The following is a 24,168-nucleotide window of genomic DNA, read 5'->3' on the forward strand; positions in this document are numbered from 1 at the left end:
GATAAAAAGTCGAAGGTTGGAGCAGCTGGGCATTTTGCAAATGAAAATAAGCACAGACATTCCCCCGCGCCCTCCACGCATAAACACAGACAAAACTAGCATTGAAAGGAAGTAACGAACGCCCTTCCTAATCCTGTGAGAAAGCTTTGCGGAAACGGTGTTTTTCAATCGCGACCGAGGGTGTGCCCCTGAAGAGGAATTTAGCAACTGTCGCCAGTGCCACTCAGGGGTTCATTCAATTGTATTTATCGAACAATTACCGTGTGCAGAGCACTGTACTAAGCGCTTAGGAGAGTACAATACAACATTAAACACACAACGAGAACTACGGGTCTGTTTTAGAGGAACTCCCTTACCTCAATTCAATTACTATTGTCTCCGGTATTACATGAATTACGGTAAGACTTGGCACACGGAAACCAGTAAAATGTTTCACCTCTACCCTTAAAATGATGGTTGAGGTCGGATACATGGTATTTCCCACCCGTTCGGTCGAATATCTGCTCACATAAGAGAACACTTTAAACTATTGAATGAATCGCCCAGGCTGCATCTTTATGAATCGCTTCAATATTTATCCCACTCCCTGGATGGTGAATTTCTTGGGGCCAAGGATTGTATTTCTATTGTACTCTCTCAAGGTGTAGGATATTGCTCTGCACGCGGTAGCTGCTCAATAAATACTATTATTATTATTTCAATGAGGTTTGTTAAGGACTCACTATGAGCCAAATACTAAGCACTGGGGCAGATACAAGATAATTGAGTTGGACAGTCCCTGTCCCAGGTAGGGCTTACTGTCCTTTTTACAGATGAAGTAGCAGGCAAATTAACTGGTCCAAAGTCACAGAGCAGACAAGTGGCAGAGCCAGGATTAAAACTAAGTCCCTCTGACTCCCAGGCAATAGAATGCCTTCAAATGTAGCTGGGGAACGTATTCATGTATTTTAAAATAAAGTAGCGTGGCCCCATGGAGAGAATACAAGCCTGGGAGTCAGAAGGACTTGGGTTCTAATAATAATGGCACTTATTGGCATTAATGGCATAATGCAGACGCTGCCATTTGTCTCCTGTGTGACCATGGGCTAGTCACTTACTTCTCTGTGCCTGTTACCTCATCTGTGAAATGGGGATTAATACCATGAATCCTAAATGGGACATGGACCGTGTATCCAATTTAGATGTGTACATCTGTAAGTTTATTTATATTAATGTGTCTCCCCCTCTAGACTGTAAATGCATTGTAGGCAGGGAGTGTGTCAGTTATACTGTACTCTCCCAAGCGCTTAGTGCAGTACTCTGCACATAGTAAGCACTCAAGAAATAAATTGAGTGACTAAAGTGATTAACTTGTATCTACCCCAGTGCTTAGAACAGTGCCCGGCACATAGTAAGTGCTTAATAACATAAAAACCGAGTTGCACATTTAGGTGCGAACACAACTCTGAGCCAGTTGCTAAATTCACGGCTCCACGGTTACTACCACTTGTCTAATGTGACCTTGGGCAAATCACTTCACCTCTCTGGGCCTCAGTTACCTCATCTGTAAAATGAGGATTAAGACCGTTGGCCCCACGTGGGACAGGGACTGTGTCCAACCTGACCCAGCCCAGCGCTTAGTATAGTGCCTGGCACATGGTGAACACTTAACAAATACCATCATTATTATGATGATTATTTTTACTAGACCCTAGCAGTGTTTAAGTGAGAGCAATTCTGGAGGCCACCCTTCAAAATCGGTGTCTACTAAGAAACCCGCGACGATGCAGACCTCGGCACTGAAATTAGAAATCTGTGTTTAAACTTGACATTTGACAGTTAGGGAATTAGCCGAGCAAGGAACTGAAGTCTGCGGATAGGCAGGTGCTCAACCGATCATCTCGATGGAGCCAGGGGCAAGGACGGGGAAGCAGCAGCGAATGGGCGTGAGGCGAGATCCAGTTTGCCACCGTGACCTCGGCCGTTAGCGTGGTAATCGTGTTGGCCCTGCTAACTCCAGGACGGGGGGGGGGGTCGTCTCAGCCCTCAAATCCCGTTGAGGCAAAGGCCAGACGGTGGAAGTGGCCGGCCCAGTCGCCGGCCGTAGAGAGGCCGTTTCCAGCGGCGGAGCGAGGCGGCTAGTCTACCACCTAGTCCGGCCTTTCCGGCTTAGTCTCTATGGTTCGTTCCTCCCAGTCCTTTCAGTAGAAGAGTGGCCGAAGGGTGGAGCCGAGGTTGGCCTACAGGGGAGCCTTGTGGGAAGAAGGGAAACAATATGGCGGATGGAGAGGAACCGTAAGTATCTGGGAGTCCCCGGAGAGCTCGGCGAGAGTGCCGGGAGAGGGCGGCGGCGGGGACGCGAGGGCCGGCGGGGGCGGGAGGGCGGACGGGGGTGGGGGTAATCGCCAGCCCGCTTTTCCCCCTTCCCTCCTCCGCCATTTCCATCTCTTCGCGGTGCCTAATATGTAGCGTGATGCTGACCCTTCTTTTATTCTCTCTAGGGAGAAGAAAAGAAGGCGAATAGAGAAGCCGCTGTCTGAGAAGTTAGTGGTGACGGGAACCGGGGCTTGGGGGTGGCTAGGTTTTTCCCCACCTGTCACTGCCCTCGTAAATGTTATTGGCAGCGGGTTCGGGCGGAAGGGACGGACGCGGCACGGAAGGCTTGGCCACATGGACGGCGGGGATCATCCACCGGGTCCTATGGGGTGTTTCTTTCCCTCTGCCCCCTTCGTAGAAGCCCATGCGTACTTTAGCATCCTCTCGGTCCGGGGCCCTACTATGGCAGTTCCGCGGAAGGGTTTTTTCTAGCCCTATCGTCTCTTAGCGACTCAGAAGAGGAGTGAAAAAGAAGTGAAGAGGAAACATTGGCTATGATGGGCTCCTTTCAAGGGTACATGAACCGATCATTAAGGCACTCGATAAATGGCATTGATTGACTGATGGCTCGAGGGAAACGCGCGGCGGGGGTGGGGGTGGGAAGCTAAATGAGACGGCCCCAAGCTCAGCGAGTTTAAATCCTCAGTGGATACCCCAGGGAGGTGGGGGGCGGGGAGAGGTGTCAGGAGAGCTTTGACGACGACTCCGAGGAGGTGTCGTCTGTCTGGGCGATTCGGGATGGATGGGGTTAAAGGGAGGTCGAGACAGGAAGCATGGAGGGGAGACCGAAGATGGTTAGCTTGGGAGGAACAGTGAGCGGGAGGCGGCAAGTCGTGGAACAAAAAGAGTTAAGAAATAGGAAGGAAAGGGCTAGTGGGCCTGAAAGCCGGGGGGCAAGAGTTGGTTTGCTGCGAACGGAGGAGTGGGGAGATGTGTGCAGAAAGACAGTTTGCAAAAACGAGCCGGGCAGGGCAGCAGAATAAGCGCTTAGTACAAGCAATTGGTGCAGTGCTCCGCACACAGTAAGCGCTCAATAAATAGGGTTGACTGGCCAGGAGAGAGGCTGTAGAGGTGACCGCTACCAATGGGGGTTTGTGCGGGGAGGGAGGGGAGGATGTGGGAAAGGGGGAGGACAGACCCCCACAGACCGAAGGAGAGCGAGGTGAAAGAGACAAGAGGGGGTGGAGGGGAGGCCGGAGAGACCTCGTTAATGAAACCGAGATTGGATTGCATTTCCTGGAGAAGGGAATGAGGTGGCCGCAGGGTTAGGCAGCCCAGAGGATTAGGATAGAGTGGGGCCCATGAGATTTGGCAAGAAGGAGATCGCTGGTGACCTTGGGGAGTGGGGGGTCGTGTGTTTAAAGTGTGGCAACAGAGCCAAGTGATTAAAAAAAAGAGAAAACGGTATATTGGAAATCCTCCACCACCACTTCCACTATGGGGAAGGAGTGGGATTTTAAAGTCAACGCTTATGTCCTCTGTCTGACCTGAAGCTATAAGAATTTGAAAGGACTCGTTGGACAATTACTATTATTCCACAAGACTTGGGCAGGAGACGCATTCCATTTAATGATCAGAAATTCAGTACTGAATACCATGCAGCAAAATATCCCAGTTTGATCACCACAGTTTTCTTTCAGTTTTCCTGAATCAGTAAGCAGGCATAATTGTTTTTGCATTCTAAAATAATTCCTTACGTTACCAGATCTACCTTTTTTTTGTTTTCCACAGAACTTTAAGACTTAAATACAGGACACTGTTGTGGCAATTAGCTTCTCTCTCACAGTCGAGTCTGGTGTTAACCAGGATTGTGTGAAGAATTGGTGTGGAGACAGAAATCTAGAGGAATAATGTGAAATATAAATTTAGTAATCACCAAAATGATTGTAAACTCCACATTTGTGCAAGGTATACGTGTGTTTGCCAAGGGGAGAGAAAAGCACTCCAATGATCACTGTTAAACATCTTCTCATGATGAGCTATTTTCACTGTTCAGAGATGACACTGAAAAGTAGCACAAATGTTTTCAGTGTCATTACAATTAAAATGAACTAAGCCTAAATTTGAGAGAATCTTAGGAGTTCCTTCAAAGTTGATTTTTTTTTACACCCGCATCCTTTTAAAAATTTTAGCAAGGCAGACGAATACTGCTGTTTTCCAAGAATCACAATTTTTGAGGGACTATTTACAGTTGGTTACAAATTTGCATTTCTGCAGGTGCTTTATGGTTCGACTATGTTGGTGGGGTGGAGCAAGAAAGCTTGGCAAGATACTTATTTTTGTGGGTACTTAGAGAATTTGCCTTTATAGCAACCAGCTAGAAACTTGCAGTTTTTCCAATTACATCAAAAGAACAAGGAAAAATATTGAGGAATTAATTTTAGTGGCTTTTTATAAAATTGATAAGGTAGTAGTGAACAAGGATTATGTGGATATATTGGTATGAAGTTAAATGGATGGAGATGGAAATGTTTTGTTGTGTAATTTTGAATTTAATGATTAGGTAGCTTGTTGGACAAGTTTTGAGGCATTACAATAATCAAAGCTCTATATGCTGACCTAATTTTGAATTTCGGGGTGAAAAGAGGTGGGGTGGGTATGGTAGGGGCTGGGGGGAGGAGAGAATACAGACTACATATTCATTCATTCATTCAATTGTATTTATTGAGTGCTTATTGTGTGCAGAGCACTATACTAAGCGCTTGGGAAGTACAAGTCAGCAACATATAGAGACGGTCCCAACCCAGCAATGGGCTCACAGTCTAGACAGCCACCATTTGAGGTCTTTTCAGTCCGGATTGGAAATTCTCAGGTCTCCTAAAGACCAGGGATGAAGTGCTGGGAGACCTGCTCAAAAATGAGATTAACCCCCTCCGTGGAATTGGTAACCTCTGGTTATAACCAGTTTGAGGGTGTTGTTTCATTTGTGGAATATATGAGCAAAATTTATGGCAGTAGTCTTTTAGTGTAGTTGAAAGAAGCAATTGGTATGGAGGGGGATTTTTTATTTCCTACTGATTTTTTGCAATTCAATTTACTATGTTCCATGCAGAATGGCTGTTGATGGTGGGTGTGGGGACACTGGAGACTGGGAGGGTCGCTGGAACCACGTAAAGAAGTTCCTCGAGCGACCTGGACCCTTCGCTCACCCCGATTTCGAACCAAGTGCCGAAGTGAGAAACATTTATTTTAAATAATTATGCTCGTAATATTTTGCTGTATATCATCAAACGATAGCCATTTTTCTTTTGTGTACAGTAGAGGTTCTAATAAAACTGAGAGTTTTAAATTAATGATTAAATGTTAAATAGTTGTAGCTGATTGTAAAAAGCAAGGCTTACATTCAACCTGTCTTATTAAAGCGTAAATTTAACTCTTTAGGAAATAAAGAAAAAGGTTTTACAAGTCTTACATTAAATGTTTTAAAGATAAATTTAATTTAGCTTTCCAGAGCCTTTCCCTTTTGGAATATAGGATAAATCTTGAGCAACAAATGAAGAACTATTTATGAGCACCAGAGCAGATATACTGATTGTTAATATGGGAGATGCACCACTAAATTGTCTTAACAGCGGGTATACCTCTGACCTATTCTGCGCCAAAAGCAAGTAAATATTATTTATAATAGCACTTTTATATTCCAAAACACTCACATTACTTATCTTATGTTTTGTCCTAATAACATCCCTCTGAGATAGGAAAGGGCAGGTATTATTATCTCCAATTTACAGTTGAGAAAACAGCCTTATAGAGGTTAAGTGACCTGCCTCTGGTCATGCAGCAGACCAGTGGCAGAGCTGGGATTAGAATCCAGGGCCTAATTCTGGAATTAGGATTAGAATTAGAATGATTACTACCTGGTCTTTTTCTTTAGGGCTGTGCTGCCTTCCTGTGTAATGTGTCTACATAGCGTGTCTTTGTAAAGTGTCCGTTTGCAGTACATCTTCGTAATGTATCTATGACTGACAATAAACTATCAAACAGAAAGATCTTTTGTTACAATGCATGGGACAGCTGATACTGTTATTAAAACATTTGTATTTTTAGATTTTTAAAAACAGTAATGCCCCTGATCATTGGGAGTTATTTATTTTAAAAGTAAATGCATTTTGGACCCTTGAATTTTGGTACCTTTTGCTACCTATTTTGATTGCCTGCCCTAGTTTTTTTTGGACCGTTGCCAAATTTTCAATCTGTCCCTCTATCCATATTTTTTATGCTCCCCCCCCCTTTTACTTTTGGTTTCACCTATTTCTAATTTTTAACTTGCTAATTTTTCCACTAGGTTTGTCTACTGTGATTTTTTTTCTGTTTTAGTTCATAAATCATGTTCTTTAGCTACTTCAATTTTTATTTTTGATTATCTTTTCTGTCACTTTTTTCAGATTTGTACCCCTTCATAAACAGTAATTTTTGTTTAACTTCCCACTTTGGGGCGAGTGGAGTGTGGTTTACTTTAAACTAGATATTTTTTTCGTGTCAGTTGGGGAGTTGAAGTTTTAGATGTGGTAAAATAGGTATTTTATCCCTTTCCAATTAATAGAAAAAATGTATTTTATATTTCTCATTTTTACAGCCTGAAATCTGGTGGAATATGTTTTAATTTCACCAGACTAAAACCATGCTCTTGTTTTTTTAAAAAAACAAACAAACCTAGGTTACAACTAGTGAAATGATCAAAATCTTTTTTAGGTTAAATTTGAATCTGGTTTCTGTCTTGTATGTATTTTTCATTAATGTCTCAAAAACTATTATTTTGTGAATGCTATGCCTTTATTGCATTTTGCACAGAGTAAGCACTCGATAAATATGATTGAATGAATGAATACATTAGTAATGTAATACATCTTTGTTATGTTTTTTCATACTTTACAGTCTCTCCAGTTTTTACTAGATACTTGTAAAGTTCTAGTTGTTGGAGCAGGCGGATTAGGATGTGAGCTCCTGAAAAATCTGGTAATTAATTTTCTTTTTTTTTTTTTTTGAACCCCATAAAACATTAACCCCAGGATTTCCTTGGTTTTATGTGATGCCTTCTGTATGCCTTTTCTCTTTGGATAGGAAAGTTCAACTCCAGGAGTGATAACAGAAACTTTGGGACTTTTTGAAACTTTGTGTAATTAAATTATACATTTAAAATTTATATATTAAAAAGAGTGGAAACTGATATGGTCCCAGTCATGAAGTTAGTTTAAGTGATTGCAGTTTGAAATGATCTTTTTTTCATTTGACTTAGCCCAAAGCATTTTACGAACCAGAAACTTCTTTTTAGACTGTGAGCCCACTGTTGGGTAGGGACTGTCTCTATGTGTTGCCAATTTGTACTTCCCAAGCGCTTAGTACAGTGCTCTGCACATAGTAAGCGCTCAATAAATACGATTGATTGATTGATTAAATCTGGCAAAGCTTCCATTGATCTCATGGGGAGTTTTATCCCCGTAGAACTGAAGAATCAGAATCTGCAGGGGTTTTTTGTGCTGTTAGAACAAACTGGGTGGAAGCACGTGCCTTATTAAGTCTTGGGAAACGTGAATTTTTTTTGATCAGCATTTGGATCATTGACTTCAATTTAGATGTTGCCTTGATTATTTTCTTGGCAGCTGATTTTATTAAAAGAAAAAGTTCAAAATGTTTAGCTTTCAGAAATATGTATGTAATATCATTTTGATGAATTAACCAGACCGAAAAGACAAGCGTTTGATATTTTTCAAAACTCCAAAATATTAAGTGTTGTAGCTCTGTTCTAGCTGATACAGAGTGAAAATATATTTTGAAATTATTTCGAATTTTGAATTACTGGGGCAGGGGTGGGTAGGGCTATCAGTGGAACTCATCGGTTTTCCTCAGTTGTCTGGGTGATTACTTCTCATTTGCACATTTACAAGCTCCTCCCTTTTCCTGCAGGGTGCTCCTGGCTTCCCAGGAGTGGACATGTGTCTTAAGTGGATGTGAAACGTTTTGCCATTTAGGCAATATATTTGTGAAATTTATTTTTAAAGAATAAGGAATGCTGTGTGAAACTGGTTTCATCCAGCCTAGTGTTCGTCTCCCTAGAATGGTGGCAAAGGATGCCTAGAAGAAAGTGTGGGCGTTACCCTCTTTGCTATCCAAGACCTTGGCATGTGCTTTCTCTACCTTCTAACGTCCCTAAATTTTTCTTCTAATAACCTATTATGGATCTGTCATCCATGAATCTATCCACGCCCTTTTTTATGTTGCGTACAAATGATAGCAAATGCAGATAAATATTCTGTATGGTCTCGCCTTGCAGATGATTTGAAAAACAAATTTGCTTGAATCATGCCAGTAAGGACAGAGTTTCCTGATTGTGTATTTTAAATTTAGAATAAGAATGATTTGGTCTACTAGTTAAGTTTCTTAGCTTAATCCTGCTCTGAATTAACACTTCTCACACAAATTTGCCATTATGCCTCTACTGTTTTTCAAGAGACAAAATCTAAAGCCAAATATGATACTAGTACTTCTGGGATGTCAGGATGTCAGTTCTTTCAGAGGTGAGAGGAGAATCTTTCAATGTTTATTTACTTGGAATTTTTTCTCCCCTATAGGCACTCTCTGGTTTTAGAAAAATTCATGTCATTGATATGGATACTATAGATGTCTCCAATCTAAATAGGCAGTTTTTATTTAGGTGAGTGTTACTTTTGTGGTTTTCACTAATTTAAGCCTTGTGTAAACTTTAGCTAACTGTGCTATGAAGAGCTGTTGAATTGGATCTTTGTTTTTCTTTTATTAAATAGCCATTTAGGTAGAGCTGCCCTTTTTAGACATTTCTTTTCACATTTACCACAGATGAAGATTTTGGGTCCATTAGTATTTCAGTACAGTCTGGAAAATAGTGTAGATACCATGCAGGCAAAATGTGAAACTCTATAGCAAACATTTAAATTTCAATCAAATGATTTTTGTACTGTAGGTACTTTTTAAAATTAAATATACAGTTCTGCCATAATGCGTGTTTTCATTATGCATTTTGGTTAGACTATCATTAGGAAATATTCATCCAACAGTATGAGCTTGTGTGGGTTTAGTCTGCTATGGTGTCAGCAGAAATGGTTTGTTCACATATGGTTGCATCTGAATGAGTACTACAATCTTGAGTTTTCATTGAGGTTTTGCAAGAATGCAACTGTTAATTTTAATTTTTTAAAAAATGTTTTATGATATTTAAGTGCTTACTATGTCCTGGGGTAGATACAAGATAATCAAGTTGGACAGAGTCCGCCTCCTACATGCTAACAGCCTAAGAAAGAGGGAGTAGGGTTTAATCACCATTTTACAGATGAGGAAACTGAGGTACAGAGAAGTGACTTGTCCAAGCTCACAGAACAAACAAGTGGCAGAGCTGGGATTAGAACTCAGGTCCTCTGACTCTCAGGTCCTCTGACTCTCAGGTCCTTGTCCTTTCCACTAGACCTGTTGCTGTACGTGAGAACTGGATATATTTTTGCATTAATAACCTAATGCTTAATTTTAGTACCAATTTTGAATTTTACTGCTATTGTTCCACAATATAGTGTATTTACTCACATAATTTCCTCTACCACATCATTGCCCCACTCTGATTTTCGAGGAGGGAACAAAATGGTTTGTTTTGTGTCTTATAATTATAAGCAGTGATAACTGTATAGGCCTGGGAAGGAAGAGGAGCAGAAGGTTAGAATCAATCAGGCAAATTTATTGAGCGCTTACTGTGTGCTGAGCAGCAAAGCAGATGGGAATGGTTCATCAAGACTGCTGTGGGTTGAGGAGGAAGATGGGGAAGACATAGCAGGTGGTTGGAGTCAATCCATTAAGACTGTCAGTCAGTTGTATTAATTGAGCGCTTAATTGTGTGAGAAACACGGTACGAAGCGCTTGGGAGAGTACAATCCAACAATATAGCAGACACATTCCCTGCCCACAATGAGCTTGCCTGTGACACTGTGGCCCACCCCCTTCTCCTTTAAATATTATCCAACCTTGGCTTCACTGACATTGTCCTCTCCTGGTTCTCCTCCTGTCTCTCTGACCATGACTCTTTAAAAAAAATTATATGTATATATGTGTGTATACATATATATATATATATGGTATGAAGCACTTACTATGTGCCAAGCAGGCTCCTCCTTTACTTCCCACCCTCTGACAGTGGCCTGGTTCTTGCACACCCACTCCCTTGGAGAACTCATTCGCTCCCATGGTTTTTACTCCCATGGTTTTAATTACATCTTTATGCGAATGATTGATTCCCAAATCCACCTCTTTTCTTCCCTGCAGTCTCACATTTCCTCCTTCCTGAATGTCCCGGCGACACCACAAACGTGTGCAAAACAGAGCGCCTCATCTTCCCACTCAAACCCTGTCTTGGTATTCTGATTAAAAGCTTGTAGATATGCTGATTATAAAAGGCAATCATTCGTCACCACTTAGTACATGCTCTGCACACAGCAAGCGCTCACCGTTGATTGATGATGAATTTCTAAAATGCTCAGGCTCTTTAACAGAGCAGTGTGGATAGGTCAGTAGCCCTGTCTACAAATGTGCTGACTTTTCTTTTTAAGTATTGGGCAAAAAGGGGTTAGGAGTTTTAATGGGGATGAGGACTGGGAGGGGACAAACTTCAAAGAAAGCAGGTGAGAAGATCAGTATTTTGGGGCTTTCTAGCTTTGGGTGTCAACTCTCCAGTTTTGTTAGGGACCTGGGATGCTGCGTCTAGATCAAACATCTTTGGGGGCCGTCTCACCTGTGGAGTGGGCACCTATACCCACTTGTTATAACTATGGAGCCAACTTTAATTTTGGGCAACTGATGAAGTCAAAGATTCCAGTGGTATTTTTTTTTTTACGGTATTTGTTAAATGCTATGTGCCAGGTATTATTCTAAGCGCTGGGGTAGATACAAACTAATCAGGGTGGACACCGTCCCAAGTGGGTTCACAGTCTTAATCCCCATGTTACAGATGAGATAACTGAGACACAGAGAAATGAATTGACTTGCCCAAGGTCACGCAGCAGACAAATAGCAGAGTCAAAATTAGAACCCAGGTCCTTCTGCCTCCCAGGCCTGTGTTCTATCCACTAGACCATGCTGCTTCCCCTAAATCCAAACATTGGTCTATGAGCATACCCTCCCTCGAGTCTTTCACTCCCAAAGACTTTTGATGAGAGGGAGGGGAGGTGAGCCAGTGGTGTGCTGGTTTGTAATGTGCCATAGACCACTTACTCTGTGCTGTGTGTGTCCCCATCCATATTCTCACAGATAACAGTTATTACTGACATAGGATTTTCAAAATTGTTTCTTTCGCAGGCCTAAAGATGTTGGAAGACCTAAATCTGAAGTTGCTGCAGAGTTTCTCAATGACAGAATACCCAATTGTGCTGTAGTTCCGTATCCTTTACCAAAAACCGGTCATTGTTACTGATGCGTTTCAGATTAAAAATCAATGGATGTAAGATCCTCGAGAGCAGGGATCATTTCTCCTTACTCAAACTCTCGTAAGTGTTTAGTACCAGTGCTGTAGTAAATATCATTGTAGGTAAATTTATGATACCACCTGATCAGATTCTTTATTTCCAGAGAATCTTGAGCTCAGTCTACACTAGCTTGATGAAGAAAGGCTCTGATTAGACTGAGTCCTCAGTTCTTGGAACTGAGACGTCCTTGAATAATCAAAGCCTTTCTTATTTTGCAATTTTAATTCAGGTTTGGTGCTAAGTACAAGAATATTATTATAACTCATTGCTCTCTGGGCATAAGGGGTGGGGGTTGGGGTGCGGAGAGTAGAAGAAAATATCTACTATAACAAAAATAACCCTTTTTTTTGGTCAGATCTTTTAGAGGAGAATGCTAGGGTCTTAGAACGACAGTGAATCTTTAAAGAGAAATGTTTAGAAAATTACCCCACCATATTTGCTACTGATGTTTCACTTCAGGTTTGGTGCTAAGTACAAGAATATTATTATAACTCATTGCCCTCTGGGGTTATAGGGTGGGGGGTTGGGGTGCAGAGAGTAGCTTTAGGAATTCCCGTTTAGAAGAAAATATCTACTATAACAAAAATAACCCTTTTTTTTTTGGTCAGATCTTTTAGAAGAGAATGCTAGGGTCTTAGAATGTCAGTAAATCTTTAAAGAGAAATGTTTAGAAAATTACCCCACCACATTTGCTACTGATGTTTCACTTAGGCACAAAACAAGAGTATCATATTTACTTCAGTTGGGTTTTGTTTCCTTTCTCTTCTTTACTGAGTTTGATTATATGTGATTAAGCCTACTTTGGATCCTCCAAACTATTCAGTAATAGACTGATGCTTCTTGAGGTCAGGGACCATGTCTTTTACATCTGTGGTACTCTTCCCCAGCAAGTCCCAGGACCAGGCAGCAATGGTAAGCCAGTTTTCCACTAGTTGGTTGTTTTTTATTCTTTTTTTGTGTGTGGGGGCGGAGGTGGGGGGCGGCAGAGGCAAGGTTTGTTTTTTGGTGGGTTTTTTTGTTGTTGTTGCTTTTGGTTTTTTTTTTGTTTTTGTTTTGTTTACCCCTTCAACCTCCTGTCCTTTACTGGCTTAGTCCAGAAAACAGGGGACTTTGGGGAAAGTGTGCTTCCTCTGCTGTACTCCTCCTGGCTAACATGGAGAAGAGTATGAAGTTCCACTCCCACTTCAATGTGCACAGATTCCATATATTTTCGTATTTTTCAATGGGCAGCTGGTACTTCAGAACCATTTTTCATTGCCGGTACTTTGTAGATCGGTAGAGTCTTAATAATAGTAGCTCACTGTGGGCAGGGAACGTGTCCACCAACTCTGTATTATATCCTCCCAAGCGCTTAGGGTTTTTTTTAAATGGCATTTAAGTGCTTACTATGTACCAGGCACTGTACTAAGTGTTGGGGTAAGATACAAGCCAATCAGGTTGGACACAGTCTCAGACTTAATCCCCATTTTCCAGATGAGGTAACTGAGTCGCAGAGAAGTGAAGTGACTTGCCCAAGGTCACCCTGCAGACAAGTGGTGGAGCCGGGATTAGAACCCAGGTCCTTCTGACTTTCAGGCTGGTGCTCTATCCACTAGGCCACCGCTGCTTAGTACAGTGTTCTGCACACAGTAGGTGTTCAATACCATTGGTTATACAAACTGGATCCAGGCAATTAAGTAGGGTAAGCCATTTCTCTTTTATGAATGTGTTCTTCCACTCTCCTGGTCTAGAAAATGGGGCTTCTGGGAAAGCAGAGTTCCCCTGCTCTTAGCTATCGTGGTTTAGAGTGTGGAGTAGGGTTTTTGACTTTTTCTACCCTTCCCTTCTATGCTTTAGAAGAGCCACTTCCAGATCATGCCCCTTCTGATCAGTGCTGAATGACTACAAGAACAGTTGTCATCCGGCAAGGATGTCCTTACTTGTAGCACATGGGCTGGCCAGATGCGGAGTCACAAATCAGTCCTGGGTTGAGGGGCTGTTCAGCCTCAGGAAGATGGCTTAGAGAAACCGATGCTGGAGTCACCTTGTATTTTGAAGGAGTCCTTCCTCATTGGAGTGGTGGCTCCTGGGCGTAGTTTTGTAGCCAGCTGCTAGGAACCATCCTTCCAATCTGTCCAGAGGTAGCAATGACTCTCTACTCCTCCCTGAACCAACTGCCTCTACCTGCGCATGCCGTGTTCTGTTTTTCAATTCTGCACTAACTGTGCTGGAGGACAAGTGTATAGTGTTTTTGTGTTGCCACTGTTCTTTGTGTTTTCATTTCCTGTCCGTATAAGAAACAAGCCCTCTTCCCCTCCCCCAACCCTCATCAAGCCACACAGAGTATCATGCTCAGAGATGGCTTCCAAAATGGTCAAGAGCATTCACATTCAGTTGTTTTTATTGAGCGCTTACTGTGTGCAAAACACTGTACTAAGTGTTTGGGAGAGTACAGTATAACAATAAACAGACACATTCCCTGCCCACAATGAGCTTACAGTCCAGAGCACAGTGGTGTCTGCCCTGTTTCAAAGATCTCCGTATCAGCACCTGTTCCCCATACCAGCCCTCTTGCAGTGCCTGCTGCTGGGTAGAGAGGAGCCAGGTGAGAGAGTATGGGTGGTTCAGTGTAAACCGTCATCACTACCATCCAAACAACTCCAGTCTGTGCCCTGCTAGCAGTATGCAAGAGATTCCTAGCATGATACTCCTGGATGTAGCCTTTCCATCAGTAGTGTCATCTTTGAATCAGAGTCACCCTGCTCTCCCAAATGCTCAGTACAGTGATCTACAGACAGGTGCTCAGTAAATACAATTGATCAATTACTCCATGATGGCAGTTTAGAATTTGCTCATCGAAAGTTTCATTTTCTAGCACAGGGATCATAGGTCCACCTGGGTCCACATCTCCATGGAACACCTGAAGGGAAGAGGGAAGAATTGTGCCGGACTTGACTACTTGTCAATCAGATTTATTGAGCGCTTACTGTGTGCAGAGCACTGTACTAAACGTTTGGGAGAGTACAATATACCAGACACATTCCCTGACTACAACAAGCTTACAGTCTAGAGGGGGAGACAGACAATCCACATGGGCTATTTTTAGAGCGGTGACACACGTCAGCAGCCAAGTTGCAAAACTAGCACTAGAAGGACCCTGTAGGAGGCACACACTTATGAAACAAGCCAAGAGTTTCCTAAAAGTGAAACTGTAGAAGCAGTAATAACAGGGTGGCTATATGCCACCTGGGATTTCCATCAAAGACCACACTTTGGGAAACGGTTATGTAGAGCAGGGACTTAATTTTTAACTATGGTATTTGTTAAGCACTTACCATGTGTCAAGCACTGTACTACTCATCTGTAAAATGGGGATTAAGACTGTGAGCACCATGTGAGACAGGGACTGTGTCCAACCCAATTATCTTGTATCTACCCCAGTTTTTAGTACAGTGCCTGGCACATAGTAAGCGCTTAACAAATACAACCATTATTATTATTAGTATAGCAGTACTAAGTGCTGGGTTAGATATCCAGTAATCAGGTTGGGCACAGTTCCTATCCTACTTGGGGCTCACAGTCTAAGTAGGGAGGACAGGTATTTAATCCCCATGTTACAGGTGAGGAAACTGAGGCGCAGAGCAGTTAAGTGACTCAGTCACACGGCAGGCAATTGGCTGAGCTGGGATTAAAACCCAGGTCCTCTGACTCCCAGGCTTGTGCTCTTTCCTCTAGGCCACACTGCCTCTCTCATATTATTCCCCATCCTATTGGTAGTTTTCAGTGATTTGTCAACCTGGTGGGAACAAATCAAGTGTGTCCCTTGGAGTCAGTTCTAGGGCTAGTTTTATTTAGCATGTTTATGGTAACTCAGACGAAGTAATCAAGAATATGTTCATCCACTTTACAAGTGATACATAACTGGGTGGTAGTGGTAACATCTGAATAAGAATAACATTGAAAGTCATCTCGTGTTTTGCAATACGATGAAATTCATTTGGGACGAGGGCAGTTGCACAGTGCTAGAAAACTGGTTAGGCACAAGACAGCAGAATAAGACCTGAAAATGAGATCATAGTTGACCACGAGATGAATACAAGTCAGTGATGTAGTGCTGTTATTAAAAAAAAAACAACAAACATGGTACTGAGATGAATTACAGTCTAGTATGCAATTATCCTTTCACTAAACTTTGCGTTTTTATTACAGTCCAATTTAAGTCACCACACTTTAAAAAGAATGTAAAGAAACTGGAGATGTTGCAGAGAAGATTGACAAAACATAAAGGGATTAAAAATAAGTCCTACAAGGAAAAATGGAAAAAATTTGAGTTTTATAGCCTGGTGAAGAGATGTCTATAAAATGACATAACTGTCTTCAAGCACATGAAGAGTATTTTATAAGAAGGATGCTGGCATGTTTTTACATTTTCTTTTCATGTCCATAGAGAAACTGACCAAGAGGATATGGGCTTAAATGTAAAGCAAGAGTCTTTTCAGTTGAACATAAGAACTTCTTGACTGTCAGAAATATAAAGTACTGCAACTGGCTACTGAGGAAGGTTGTAGAGCCTCCATCCCCTGGAGATTTTTAAGACAAGGCAGTAAGACACCAGTACAGAACACTGCGTACATAACAGTAGAAGATTCGGCTCCTGCTCTCGGAGCTTGCAATAGGAAACCACCTGTCCTGGCTGGCATTCACCTGCCTGAAGGTAAGGGGCTCAAATGAATTGCCTCCCAAGGCCCCTACCAGCTCATTAAGTTTAGTATTATGTATAAAAAAGGTCCAGATGAACACTCTCTTACTAACTAATGTTTATTTTCTTTCCTGGGAATTTCAGTGGTTCTTTACTTTCAATCCTAGTGTTCTCTCATCAGTGGGAAGGGAAGGAGACAGTGTTATTTGCAGAAGATGGTGTAGCGTGGGGTTGGGTGAGTGTGCAGAAACCCAAGATAAAAGTTTGTTCCTCCATTGGTCACTCTTACCATCCCCCTCTCCACGCCCCTATTGTCTCAGCTAGCAACTCATATTTGGTGGTAATTTTTTAGACAACTCTTCAAGTTCATAGCATGTAAACACATTTGCTAAGTCCCTAGTCTCTCTGGCAAGTAACCTTAGGTTCAGGTGCTTTATACACTGGTCAGTTATAAATTTTGAATGTATGCTGTAGGATTTTAGGTATATACATCTTAAAAATGAAAAGAATGAATATCTCCCCCCCCCCCCGCCCCAACCACCCTTTTTAGTTCCTTTACTTTATATTCAGACACTTCAATAAAATTCAGGATTTTGATGATACCTTTTATAGACGTAAGTATTGATAGTAATCGGTATACAAATCTCCAATTGTAGTTCTGCATTAAAAAATTGTCGCTTTCTCTTAAATCATTGTAAACTTATACTTTGTCTACCACAACAGGAGAACGTACTCTCGCTTAATGATATAGTAACTATTAGTGAGTGACTTGGATATGACTGATAGAATTAGTATGAGTAGTATTTATTGAGTTGTGTAATGTGTTTGTGGGATGCACAAATGAACTAGAAGCCACTATCCCTGCTTTCAAGGAGCCGATCACATAATGGAGCACATTTTTTAATAGTTTTGACACTGGTGTAATGGCTCCGTCAAATGGCAGGAGGGCAGTGGTGGTCACGGGAGCTTGAAATTCTTGGCCTAGGGGGATGCTGGGAAGAAAAGAAATGGATGGGTGAGTTTGTATGCTCCTCAAGGACAAGAACTGTGTCGGTTCCTTCTGTGGTATGTTTCCAAGCACCTAAAGTATTGTGTTTTCTAAAGAGTAGACACTGGATAGTTGATATTGGTGATTTCGTCTTTTCCCTGGTTGTTCTTCTGAGCCAGGGAGAAACCTGGCCATCCTTGGAACCCCTTGTTGCTCCTCCCTGAAATTTTCTCGTGTTCATTCTCTCCCCAGCCCTTGGCAGGACATCTATTCATTAATTAGAAACTCCTGATGAATGTACAGGAGTTGCCGGGTTGATGTTTACTGGAAGACCATGCGTTTCATCCTTGAGAAGTTTTGCCTTTGTTACATTTTTACTAAAATAACATTTTTTCTTCTAGAATTTCATATTATTGTATGTGGCCTGGACTCTATCATTGCCAGAAGATGGATGAATGGAATGCTGGTAAAGCTTTATAATGTTTTTGGGGTTTAGACATGCGCTTCATGAGCACCTAGTAGATATTACATGACAATATAACATACCAGCATACCCCATGATACAATTGTGCTATGTTCCTTGAAAATATAGTTGTATCATGGGGTGCATTTTCCCATAGACTTGCATGTTAAGAATTAGGCCCCATTTCAGAACCTTTGGAAAAATAAGTTCCTTTTACATGTTGTACACTGTCGTGATAAAATGTTCCTACACTGTTGTCTAATCTTCCTTAAAATAAGTCAAAGCATGACATTACGATATTAAATAAGGGGTTCTACTTCTGCAGGAGGTGGCAGAAGTGGAAATTTGTTCTGCCGATTGTGGTAGTGAAGAGTTTGATCAGCCTAGGTTCAGCAGCCGTCGTCATCTTCTGAAAGCATCTCGGGCCTTTGAACACCACTGCGACCCTTTGAACTCTTCTTTCCAGTAGGGTCTCTTAGGTCAATCATGTACATAATATGTTTTGGCGTCTTTCAATGAAGCAGTGGATCGTTTAAGTGCGATGAGGTCCTCATCGGATATTGATTCCTTTGAATGAGAGCGATTAACTCATCGGCATCTACGTGGTCTATTTTTAAATTGTTACCTTCCTGGTACCACAGCTTCTTTGCTTATCTCTTTGGGGTCCCTTCAGCACCTTGGAAAGCTGACACACTGTTGGACAGAGCTTCCTCCAAGCTCCATTCATTATTGATTGTTTAATCTCAGCCCAGGTGGGGAGGGATTTATTGATCTGTAGCGCTAGGTTGGAAAGTCAGGGCTGGTTGGGTGCATATGCTTGGAGAAGGGCATCAGACAATACCGACTGTATCATGGGGGGATTGTAACCCAGGTTAAGCATCAAACAGTATTTGTTATATCATCTGGCCTAGAGTATGCCTGTATTATGATCTATTTAAAGTTCAAAGTTTCTTTTTTAATTTTGGAATACGATTAAAGTATCACATACAGCTGTATACCAGAGATCTCCTAACACTGAAGCTATGCTCACCTCAACACAGTTACCTTGGGTGGAACAAGTGAGGCGAATGAACGACAGCAGGATACCCAAATAACTGTTGTACGGAAGAGCTGAAATTGGGTAGCAGAGTAAAGAGGTCAGAGGAAATATTTTAAAGACACAGTAATACAAATCCTCAGACAGTGCTGCATCCTGGCTGAAAACTGAGTCAGTGGCCGAGGATAGATCATTTGGGGAGTACTGCTGTCGAGAAAGGAGTAGCTCTCTTTGAGCAAAAGGTTAGTAAGGAATTACAGATGAGGGGGGCAAAAGAGAAGATAGCACCAGGTGTTGCAAACCCCCAAAATAACAACACAACAGGGGACAGCACATCCATGTGCACAATGTGAGCCGGACCATGACCCCCGCATTGGCTTTCTCAGGCCCAGATGCACTCATTGGTGAATTTCATTGGTGCTATCTTCAAGTATGAAGGACATCTCTTCTCTCTTGTCTCTTTTCATATATACATGTATATATGTATATGAAGACATGAGTGACTTAGGGAGAAATGTGCAAGAGAAGTTACTGATAGTTGACTAGTTGACATTGTTTTTTTTTTCCCCCTGAATAGTATTTGTGTTTAGTATGCATCAAGCACTGTTTTAAATGCTGTAGGATGAATGAACTTTTATGCCTACTCCTTTATTTCAAATGCTATTACTTTCTGGAGATTTTAACTGAATATGTAATAATGTTTGCATTTTTATACCCTTTGGCTCATTTTTGCTAGATGTCACTTTTGAATTATGAAGATGGTGTACTGGATCCTAGTTCTGTAATTCCGCTAATAGATGGGGGAACAGAAGGGTTTAAAGGAAATGCTCGGGTAATTCTTCCTGGAATGACGGCTTGTATTGAGTGCACACTGGAACTTTATCCACCTCAGGTAAATAAAAATAACATCATCTCTTTGTAATATTAGAATCATAATTTTTTTTAGGGGGTGTCTTTACGTTTTCTAGACATATCAGGACTAATGTTTTATCATTCAGATTTAGATGAATTCGCATTCTGGAACCCATCTCCATTTTGGTATGAAAAATTGAAATGAATATCAAATATTTTCCTTAGTTAAGTTCATTTTCTATTTTTATTTGGGATTTATGTATGTTGCATAGCACATTCTATGGTAGAAAATTTGATTTTTTTTTTAGTTGTGCCATGTGGTAGGAATGAAGTTAAAAAATATGCTCCATCTTTATTTTACAAGCTAATTGTTATGTAACACAAGCTCAAGTTGACAAAATCAGCACAAAGAAAACTAAGGCTTATTTGTCCCCAGGTATAATATCTGCCATTCCAAATAAGGTGGTTCCTAGTTTTGAATTTCAGACTCTGTCCCATTTAAGAAAATTCCCAAAGTTGAGGGGGGAAATAGTTGGTATGTATTACCTTAATGAGGCCCATAAGGTGAAAAGAAACCCCTGACCTCTCTGTGGATCTAGCGGAGCAGTCAGATGTTGTGGAGGAAAGCAAACTTCAAAGGGCCATGTACTGGTGGAGATAAATTAAAATGACTCCAGTTTTGTTCTGTAATTGCTGAGGAGCAATGAGGAAAACAGTTGCGAGAACAGAGTGAATGTACATATCTGGTTTTTAGGGCTTAAAAGTTTATTATTTTAATTGAATTCTATCATTTTAAAGTTAGGCTATTTAAAATTCCATTCAGTATGGATGTGTACAACTCTTGTAATATACAGATTAACCATCTAGATTGGAGAATTAATAAATGCTGACTTTATTTTCTTATCTACATGCTCTCACACACACAAATATATGTCTAAAATAGTAAGTGTTGCCATCTAGGTTGCTTATCTGAGCATTACAATTTGTTTGAAAAGCATCAAGGGCAGTGCCCCGTGCTAAGTGGACACTATAAATTCTACTACTGGTCTGTTCTCCCTTTTCCCAGCACAGCTATTGCAAGCAGATACACGCTCCGTGAGATCAGTCAAGCAATGGTATTTATTGGTTGCTTACCGTGTGCAGAGCACTGTACCAAGTGCTTGGGAGAATAGTCATTCATTCATTCAATCGTATTTATTGAGCGCTTACTGTGTGCAGAGCACTGTACTAAGCGCTTGGGAAGTACAAGTTGGCAACATATAGAAGCGGTCCCTACCCAACAACGGGCTCACAGTCTAGAAGGGGGAGACACAACAAAACAAAACATGTGGTCAGGTGTCAAGTCATCAGAATAAATACAAGTAAAGCTAGATGCACATCGTTGAAAAAACAAATAGAATAGTAAATATGTACAAGTAAAATAAATAGAGTAATAAATCTGTACAAACATATATACAGATGTTGTGGGGAGGGGAAGGAGGTAGGGCGGGGGGGATGGGGAGGGGGAGAGGAAAAAGGGGGCTCAGTCTGGGAAGACCTCCTGGAGGAGGTGAGCTCTCAGTAGGGCTTTGAAGGGAGGAAGAGAGCTAGCTTGGCAGATGTGTGGAGGGAGGGCATTCCAGGCCAGGGGGAGGACGTGGGCCGGGGGTTGACGGTGGGACAGGCGAGAACGAGGCACAGGGAGGAGGTTAGTGGCAGAGGAGCGGAGGGTGTGGGCTGGGCTTTAGAAGGAGAGAAGGGAGGTGAGGTAGGAGGGGGCGAGATGATGGAGAGCCTTGAAGCAGAGAGTGAGGAGTTTTTGCTTGATGCGTAGGTTGACTGGTAGCCACTGGAGATTTTTGAGGAGGGGAGTAACATGCCCAGAGCGTTTCTGCACAAAGATGATCTGGGCAGCAGCGTGAAATATAGGCTGAAGTGGGGAGAGACAGGAGGATGGGAGATCAGAGAGGAGGCTGATGCAGTAATCCAGTCGGGATAGGATGAGAGATTGAACCAGCAAGGTAGTGGTTTGGATGGAGAGGAAAGGGCGGGTCTTGGCAACGTTGCGGAGGTGAGACCGGCAGGTTTTGGTGACAGATTGGATGTGAGGGGTGAACAAGAGAGCGGAGTTGAGGATGACACCAAGGTTGCCGGCTTGTGAGACGGGAAGGATGGTAGTGCCATCTACACTGACGGGAAAGTCAAGGAGAGGGCAGAGTTTGGGAGGGAAGAATAAGGAGTTCAGTCTTGGACATATTGAGTTTTAGATGGCAGGCAGACATCCAGATGGAGATGTCCTGAAGGCAGGAGGAGACCCGAGCCTGAAGGGAGGGAAAGAGAGCAGGGGCAGAGGTGTAGATTTGGGTGTCATCAGCATAGAGATGATAGTTGAAGCCATGGGAGCGAATGAGTTCACCAAGGGAGTGAGTGTAGATAGAGAACAGAAGGGGACCAAGAACTGACCCTTGAGGAACCCCTACAGTAAGGGGATGGGCGGGGGAGGAGGAGCCCACAAAGGAGACTGAGAATGAACGGCCGGAGAGATAAGAGGAGAATCAGGAGAGGACGGAGTCTGTGAAGTCTGTGAATATGAAATGCAATATTGTAGGTAAGGTGAGAGGTTGGGGCTGGACAACTAGATTTGTGATTCATCCATGTAGAGGTTGTAGCTGAAGCCATGTGAGCAGATGAGCTCCCACAGAGAGATCATCTTAGAAATAAAAAGAACAAATCGTTTCAAAAGAGGATCCTTTTAATTTTGTCTTTAAACACACCCACAAGGATTCATTCTCTCTCTCCCTGGGTCTCTCTCTGTCTCTTTCGCTCTCTGTGTCTCTTTGTGCTCTGCTTACGATTGAATGAATTAACATTGATGTCCTTGGCATAGAAGAGAAACAGCGTGACCATAACTTCCGGCTGTCTGGAATTCCTGGCACGGAGGCAGGAAATAGACCCAGAATTCTAGTCAGCCAATGGTGATAGTTTTTCAGTGGTTACACCTATTCTCACATCTCTGTCATTGCTGACACCCTGTTTTGCGCTGAGGGTCTTTTTTGGTAAATGTATGTCTCTGAGTGTGTGTCTCTGTCTCCCTTGGTCTCACTCTCTGACCCTTGGCTCCCCAGACACTGGCAACTTTCCCCACCTGGCCTGCAAAGTAACGTGTCTTGTCAACCTAGCTGAGCTCTAGTCTCACACATCTGTCCCTGCCAAGTTTTCCTCTCCTGGCCCTGCAAAGCTTCCCCCTCTAAACTGTAAGCTCGGTGTGGGCAGGGGACTTGTCTGTTACATTGTTGTGTTGTACTCTCCCAAGCGCTTAGCACAGTGCCCTGCACACAGTAAGCGCTCAAGAAATACGATTGATTTGAAAGCTACTACTGTGCCCAAGTTACCACAAGCAGCAGTAGGATTCCTGAGAGAGCCTTGGGGGAAAGGTGAGAAGTACACCAGGGGCCAGGTGGAAGGGAGAGCGCTGAATGGAACTTCTGCCCCCAAACTGTAGCCTTGTTCCTGTTTGAACTAAAAGAAGGAAATAGAACAAATATAAATAGAAGCCTATTAATGAATACATAGACACAAATGGGTGGTAGGTGCCTAGCCCCACAGATTGACTCACTGACACACATACATGGACAGTGAACAACCATGGACACACACGAGAGGTATGTTCACACTGACATGAATTAGCATAAAAACCACACATCTTAAGGGAGACACAGGCCATCCAGAAAAACCAGTCTGTTCACCTACTCAGAAGGACAAACCCACACATGAAAGCACATCTTTTGTGTCATTTTGTGAATATATCCCTAATAGAAGACAACTCTAAAAAGTCATACAAGAAAAGGGAGGTCAAGAAAAACGGAGAGCATAGTTTAGATTAGTTTTGTGTTTTATGTTATTACCTCATATGTCTTCTGGGCTGGTACAAAAAAAATGATCTGGTTGGGTGGAGTTTTTTAATTTATTTTTTGTAAATCTGCCTTGTAAACATGTATATGTTTACCTATTCAAACTTTTAGGATTCAGTATAAGGGCATGTCTGTTTCTCTGGAGGTCTTCCCTTGTCCTCTGCTAGTCCAGCCAAGCCAGAATTTGTCAATTTCCAGAACACAGAGCCAATCATATTTTTGTGCCTGCCAAACTAGTGCATTGGTTATTCTTTTTGTGTTCTAGAAGTTTTAAAATCATGCACCGATGGTTAAATGTGTGTACAATCGGTCTTTATTATAAATTGAGAGCCAAATAATTACTGATTTGTGAAATCCTAGACCAAATATAATAATTAGGAATTAACATTAATTTGCTTAAAAACAATTTATTCAAAATCTCTCTGAAATA

At 42.1% G+C, this 24,168-nt stretch overlaps 1 protein-coding gene across 7 annotated transcripts in view; it reads left to right on the forward strand.

The window, feature by feature from the left end:
• The window catches only part of UBA3 (ubiquitin like modifier activating enzyme 3), a 33,637-nt gene that overhangs the window by 196 nt on the left and 9,273 nt on the right, over positions 1 to 24,168 (forward strand). Inside the window, exons 1-12 of one of the 7 annotated variants that reach the window (XM_038771942.1) lie at positions 1,687 to 1,971; positions 2,176 to 2,274; positions 2,481 to 2,522; positions 2,714 to 2,869; positions 4,087 to 4,263; positions 5,408 to 5,528; positions 7,231 to 7,311; positions 8,925 to 9,007; positions 11,665 to 11,745; positions 17,080 to 17,123; positions 17,899 to 17,963; positions 19,733 to 19,888. In XM_038771942.1, the coding sequence (XP_038627870.1) occupies positions 5,409 to 5,528; positions 7,231 to 7,311; positions 8,925 to 9,007; positions 11,665 to 11,745; positions 17,080 to 17,123; positions 17,899 to 17,963; positions 19,733 to 19,888 (630 nt within the window). In that variant the 5' untranslated portion in view covers positions 1,687 to 1,971; positions 2,176 to 2,274; positions 2,481 to 2,522; ... (1 more) ...; positions 4,087 to 4,263; position 5,408. Of the gene's footprint in view, positions 1 to 5; positions 399 to 1,685; positions 1,972 to 2,175; positions 2,275 to 2,480; positions 2,523 to 2,713; positions 2,870 to 4,086; positions 4,264 to 5,407; positions 5,529 to 7,230; positions 7,312 to 8,924; positions 9,008 to 11,664; positions 11,746 to 17,079; positions 17,124 to 17,898; positions 17,964 to 19,732; positions 19,889 to 24,168 lie in introns of those variants that run through there. The other 6 variants (XM_038771941.1, XM_038771940.1, XM_038771939.1 and 3 more) reach the window with 6 other exon arrangements.

The sequence above is a fragment of the Tachyglossus aculeatus genome, chromosome X1, assembly GCF_015852505.1.
Source record: "Tachyglossus aculeatus isolate mTacAcu1 chromosome X1, mTacAcu1.pri, whole genome shotgun sequence".
NCBI lineage: Eukaryota > Metazoa > Chordata > Mammalia > Monotremata > Tachyglossidae > Tachyglossus > Tachyglossus aculeatus.